This window comes from Streptopelia decaocto, assembly GCF_964273445.1.
Source record: "Streptopelia decaocto genome assembly, chromosome: 4".
Taxonomy (NCBI): domain Eukaryota; kingdom Metazoa; phylum Chordata; class Aves; order Columbiformes; family Columbidae; genus Streptopelia; species Streptopelia decaocto.
This window is the reverse complement of record NC_138658.1, coordinates 36,189,195-36,195,740: the sequence shown is the minus strand read 5'-3', so window position 1 is coordinate 36,195,740 and position 6,546 is coordinate 36,189,195. Positions and strand designations below refer to the sequence as shown.

The window sequence follows — 6,546 nt, the reverse complement described above, 5'->3', positions numbered from 1 at the left end:
GAGGAAGGCCTTATTCAAGTCCTAGCGTGATTCTGTGTGTCACATACAGTGAAAGTGAGTAGAATTTTATCTGAACAGAGTAATTACTGAATAAACCGTTATTATATATTTAAATAACAATCCTAAATGTAGGAGTTGAAAATGGTTGAAATTATGAAAGTACATAAAGAAAAGAAGGAATAGAAATTAAACAGCAAGTAGGAAGGAAGATAACAGTAAATCAATAAGAAAAAAAAGCTGGAAGGAATATTTCAAGCTGAAATAATGCGACTCCTTTCTTATCCTCTTATACTACTTGGTTACATCACATGGTATAAATAGGGTTAAATGATACATTACAATGACATAAAAATATGTAGGTATAGATAGGGTATAAACTGCTGTAACTTCTGTAAAACTATATAATTGTCTTCTGGCTGTGGATTTAGCTAATTTTTTTTCTAAGTTTATCTACCATGATTAGCTGTAAATATTTTAAAATTAAGCTATTTAAAACTTTTTTAAAGCTATTTTAAAATCTATTATTCCAATATTCTGAATTCTATACCAATTGTACTCTATAAAATGACAGACTGCAGGCTTTTAGGAGATAATAATCTGCAAAATGCAATAGTCAGTGTCCAGGAAGAAACTGTGAAACTATATCACCAGTGAAAACAAAGAACAACGTGTTACTGGGAACTAGACTTCAGGGAAATACCTTAATGATAGAAGCAAAGATATTACCACTGGTATGTAATAAACTCCTTAGCAGATAATGGCTTGGGGAGAAAAGGTCTCAGAAATGTAACATTGTGATAAAAATAATTTGACAATTCCTCAAAATAAAAGAACGGCTTTCACTGTTAAAGCGTAACTGGAAGGGAAGTATTTCAGGGCAAAAAAATGCACCCATTCAGCCATTTATAAAAACAATAATGTTTTTTTCTCAGCCTGGAAAGGCTATGTAAAAAAGCCTATTGGTTTAGAAACCTTAATGGAAAAAAAAAGGAAATAATCACCAGCTAGACCTGGGGAGAAGTTTTACAGCTTAAAACTCAGGGCAGAGGCTTTGTACTTTTACTGAATCCTGAGGGTAGAGGTGGGTTATTAAGTCAGAGTAATCCAGGAGGGAAATAAATAAATAAATAAATACATACATACATACATACATACATACATACATACATACATACATACATACTCACATACTCCTCGCATTTGTGCTATGAAATGTAATATGACTTCCTTAGGGAAAATGCATATGATTTGAATTTGGAAGGAAAAGTACTGGTCTGGTTAAAAAGGAGAGAGGGGGGAGATGCAGAAAGTGCACGGGCGTGTGCATGCATGCTTGCGTGTGTGAAAAAGGCATACACACACATGTTTATCTGAAAGCTGCTGCAGCTCTCCAAAGCAAATGTGTCAGCTCTAATGAAGTGCTGTAAGCTTTTGCATTTTGGCAAAGAAAAATAAAAAATCCTGCTGCCTTTCCATATTCTTTGTCTTTCCACTACCACTTACTTAGGTAATTGAAGGCTTACTCTGGTTAGAAGCACGTTTTATGGTCAGGGGGGTAATCACTGAACAAAGGCATCACTATAGATAAGTTCAGGCTTGGCTGAAAACTAGATAAAATGACAAGCCAGAGTAAAAATTCGCTAAGGAAATCAGAGTTAGGTTGTACTGGGTAAACACAGTGAGATGGAAACAATTCAGACAACAGTGACCCAGAACCTACTCCAGGGAATAAGGCAATCTGGGAACCAGGAGCAAAGCATCTTGCAAAGATACTGCAAAGTATCAGTCAAAGAACTAAGGAAAATATTTTTCCCATCACATCTGGAATTAACTAAGAAAACAGTCAAAGTTGGCACTGAAATAGTCTCAACATTAGTCATTTAGTAAATGGTCTGTATTTTATTATAGTTTTATGACAGTTAATACGGATACGTTTAAGCAGTCTGTCTTCCATTTATTACTCATATATTCTGTATAATTCCACAGTACAGACTGCCAATATTTCAGGTAATGAAAATGGTATTCTTGTTTTGTACAAAGGGCATGATTTCCTATGTGCAACAGATAGAATACTATACTATATGTATATACTTCCGTCAATGCAAGAAATACATGCAGCCATAGAACTATTCATTCACATAAAATGCTACTAATCACAACCAAATCAGACTAACTAAACTAAACTAATTTAGCTTTTACACATCAGTAGGCTTGAAAGCCAAACTTGTTTATTTTATATTAGGGCGCATAAAATCATGGTATTTGGCAGCATGGAATAAGAGACAGTAAATCTGCTTTTATGCTATTGTTAAGGAACCCATAGAGGATGGGATTCAAGCAGCAGGACATCATACCCAGTAAATGGCATATGCAATATACTAATTTAAAATGTCTGTTAGAAATGAGAGTGGCATTAAAATCTGTCACGATGTGGAAAAGGTGAAGAGGCATCCAACTGAAACCAAATACTAGGATTAGTACTGTCAGCCTGCAAAAAACTCTCCTAGATCTTGTCTTAATTCTGATGATGGATCGGGATACCGTAATCATGTCCTGGATCTCTGTATTTTCTTCTGGTTTCATCTCAAAACAGATCGGTATCCCAGGGATGAATTTACTGGAGGAAGAGAGTTGGCTTTTTTCTGTGCCAGAGGACTCTGGGAGGTCTCTGGGATGAGTATCCTGATGGTGCCTTGAAATAGCTGGCATCACACTCGAAGTCTTTTTACTGTATCTTCTGTGGTGCTTTCTGCCAAAGGTGCAGCTCCATCTGGAATGGCTGGAGGGCTGCACCTGCATGCCGGTACTCTTAGAGGCATGAAGGGTTAGGTTTATCATCTCTTTTTCTTCAAACTTGTTTTCCTTGGTTGACAGTCTGGCACCTATGCTTCTGCAGACACTGGTGTGACTAGCGGTTAAACACACCATCGGCAATATATATTGTATGAACAATAAGGCTATTGTAAAGGCGATTCTGTAGGAATCAGAAGGCCATGACTCAATACACAAGAGCCTGTTCTCCAGTAGCTCTACATTCAGAGTTTTGCTGAGATCAACAATTTTGTGGAAAACTGGCAGAGGGGAGCAAATGGCAAAGCCAATGGCCCAAATGGTCACTATTAAAAAATAGCCTTGTTTTGCTGTTAAATTGCTAGAAAGGGGGGATTTTATCATACGGTACCTGACTGCAGCAATAGATATTAACATCAAAGTTGAAACTAGAACTGATGCACACTGGAGGAAGGGCATTACATGGCACATGATAGTGCCAAACATCCACTGGTCAAGTAGGACAGATGTCAGTGTGAAAGGTGAACAAAACAGCACAACTAAGATGTCAGAAAAGGCCAAGTTACCAATAAGAATGTTTATTATTGACTTCTGCTTGCGCTTTAGTAGAGCCATTAGTATAAGCAGATTTCCCATAAAGCCAGCCAGACTTATAAGCGTGTAAAGACCAATAAGAAAATACTGTATGTCATCAACACTACTCTTATAGTCTTCCCAGACAGAAAAATTCTTTGTAGTAGCAGAGGTGTTCTTGGTAGGTGTCCTGTTGTTATGGTCTTTGAATCCTAAATCCATTTTACAGTCCTGCTTAGAACGAGAAGAACAGTAGTTAGCATCTGCAGGAAGAATGATACTGCCGTTAATCAAAACGTAAAGGAACGGAAATTTACCTTGTATCACCTTAATAAATTAATAGTGATGATATTCTACTGTGAGGCAGATCATGCATAATTTCAGGTCAATACAAATTAGTTTTGTAAGATTTATCATGTGGCATTGAGGACACCTAGGCCTCCTATCTGGCTGCTCACATGGGATGATGACAATTTAAGGTTCTGCATTACGAAGCTGGTTTTCAACTATGCTTTGCTATAGACCATATTGTCAGCCTTTCCATGAGGGAGCACTTAGCTACGAAAGCAACCAGTTTAGAGTCTGTGAGATTACTCATGTGAATAACAGCTCATTGATATGAGTAAGGAAATTACAATCACCATTTGGGCATGTGCCTCATCATAACATGACAGCAAATTATGATGAGAGCACCTGAAAATATATGATGTTTTGACATATGCTAACAGGTGCAGTAGTACTTCTTACCTTGCTAGTAGAACACTGACACAAAATAGGTGAGAGCTTTCAAAAAGCATCAGTTTATAAGGAGATCCACTGTCAGTGATCCAAGATGGAATTCCTAATGTGATGCATATGCAAACCATCTTCTGTTAAGTGTTGAACATATTTTAACCATTGCTCAAGTAGAAGGGAAAAGTACCTACAAAACATCCACAGTAATTGGATGTAATATAGAAAGGACAGTGTTAACTGGAAGCAAACCCCACACAAACATTTGAAACATCTAACTATTCAGCACAGAAACATTGCACATTAAAACCTAGCACACCACAAAGTTATTCTGCCTACAGAATCTTCATGTATTAGTTTTCACTTTAGAAGAAACAAAGATAATTCAGTTCAAACTCCAGTTTACCCTTAACACCTGCATGTACTAAAGTTTCCAAGTAAAAATTGCCCAAAGTGCCAAGGTCCTGTATAAAATTGTTTAATGTTTAGAAATCTTAGGCAAGACTAAACAAACCCCAAACATACATAAATTGAGCAGAAGGCTAAACCTGTCAACTAAAAAAGGGAGAGCTCTTCGAGAATGTAGCTATTCTCAGTGGGCTACATCATGCTGACTTCTTCAAAGTGCAATAATATTATTATCAGTTTCCTGTACATGCGCCGATGTCCTCCTTCCTTCCCATCACAATATGTGCATTCCTACTGTCAGGTGCCATATGGAAACTTGAACCATAAAACATCCTCAGAATATTCACTTTCAGCATGTTGTGAAGTTCCCTCATGTAAGATTAGAAATATCTATTTTTTTAAAAATTAATAAAGATATTGCAAGTTTTTGTTTCTCCACGAATGTGTTGTGAAGAGGTGAAATGAACCAAGCTTTGCTAACTTCTTGCAATGTTAAGTTAAAGTGCTTTTTAAGAATAGCTAAAATAGAAGTTAGAATTGCACCTGTGAATTTAGATAATCTTAGTATTATAACTGTGTGTGTATGAGCAGGGTGGCATTAATGCAAATTATTTCTGTGTATTTTTTCCCAGTCTCTAGGGAAATGGTGAAAAAACATAGTAGAGAAGCAACACTGTCTGAGACTACCCTTGCCTCTAGACCAGGGGTATCAAACTCCTTTTCACCGAGGGCCACATCGGCCTCACGGTTGCCTTCGAAGGGCCGAAGGTAATTTTAGGACTGTATAAATGTAGGAGTAGTTACATTTATAGAGTCCTAAAATTACCTTCGGCCCTTCGAAGACAACCGTGAGGCCGATGTGGCCCTCGGTGAAAAGGAGTTTGATACCCCTGCTTTAGACCAACTTTAAAGGGGCAGACTAGAGATTCTGTGAGTTATCCAATCTACATTTCTATACTGATATTTTCAGAAGTTTTCATTTTGGTGGGCTTTTCTTTATACATCTATTAGCTAAAGAAGTAAACAGTTTACTTAATTTGTCTGAGTTCATTTCTCTGAGTTGGTAGCAATCATCTGAAAACAGTATGATCTGCAGATCACAATGACTTCCAAAATCAACTGAAATTTCTATTCTCTAAATATGACTCAAGATAGTTTTTGGCTGAGAAAACCACAGCAGGGCTCTGTCCTGGATGAAATATGTTCCTCTACCTCAAGCTTATGGAATTATGACCCTGTTATGTCATACCTATATCATTTTTTTCCCTTTGTTCAGCATGGAGGAACAATGGGTTTTGCTATGACTGATGTTTTCACAGACTTCAGTGTGTGCACAAATCTGTAATCCGCAGAGTCTCTTTTTATTAATGAAAGCCATTTCAACTCTACATTGCATTTCAGTATGAAATATTATCTGCTTAATATTTTCAGGGTGAACATTTCATTGTCTTTGTACTACCACATTCACCTTAGCTGAGAAGTGTGTAGGAAAAAATCCTTGCATATAACTGAGGACTTACTGAAAATCCATTAGCAAAATTCTGGGCAATTTTCTTTTTTCTTGGACGCTTCCCTTTTCCAGTTTATATCTTGCACAGATTAAGAGAACGTTATGAATTGAGCATCTCACTGTCTGACAGCAGGTTTTAAACCTATCAGGAGAAAGGGAAGTGAAACTTTACTCAGGAGCTGAATCTGTCCAAATCTTGGTTACTTACCAACCAGTTCTTGGCTAAGAATAAGCAGACTAGTAAGAAAGAGGGAAGGTAATCCAGTAACATCTTGGGATTCAAAAAAAAGCTCAGAAACTCTTACAATGCTTTCAAAGTGATGATGACTCTGACAGAATTACCTTTTCATTTATTATGTGTAGTTTCTATTTTAACTGACAGAAGGTTAAAGGACTAACCTGTAAAGAAGAAACAAACTGCAAATGTTGTTTCTCTCTCAAAAACATGGAGGTTAGGATTGCTTTTAGAATATCTACAGGTATTTTCAGTAACAGTTAAATTTCCACATATGGTCATATATGTTTGAAGGTCA

The 6,546-nt window shown here is 36.9% G+C and overlaps 1 protein-coding gene across 1 annotated transcript; it reads right to left on the bottom strand.

Annotated features, from left to right (window-relative positions):
• Positions 1-2,253: 2,253 nt before the first annotated feature.
• On the bottom strand, positions 2,254-4,218 carry NPY5R (neuropeptide Y receptor Y5; the record flags this gene model as incomplete). Its single annotated transcript, XM_082050615.1, has 2 exons — positions 4,111-4,218; positions 2,254-3,594 (listed from the first exon to the last, which is right to left on the bottom strand). The coding sequence occupies exon 2, from the start codon at positions 3,583-3,585 to the stop codon at positions 2,254-2,256; it is 1,332 nt and encodes a 443-aa protein (XP_081906741.1). The 5' UTR covers positions 3,586-3,594; positions 4,111-4,218.
• Between the last annotated feature and the right edge of the window lie 2,328 nt (positions 4,219-6,546).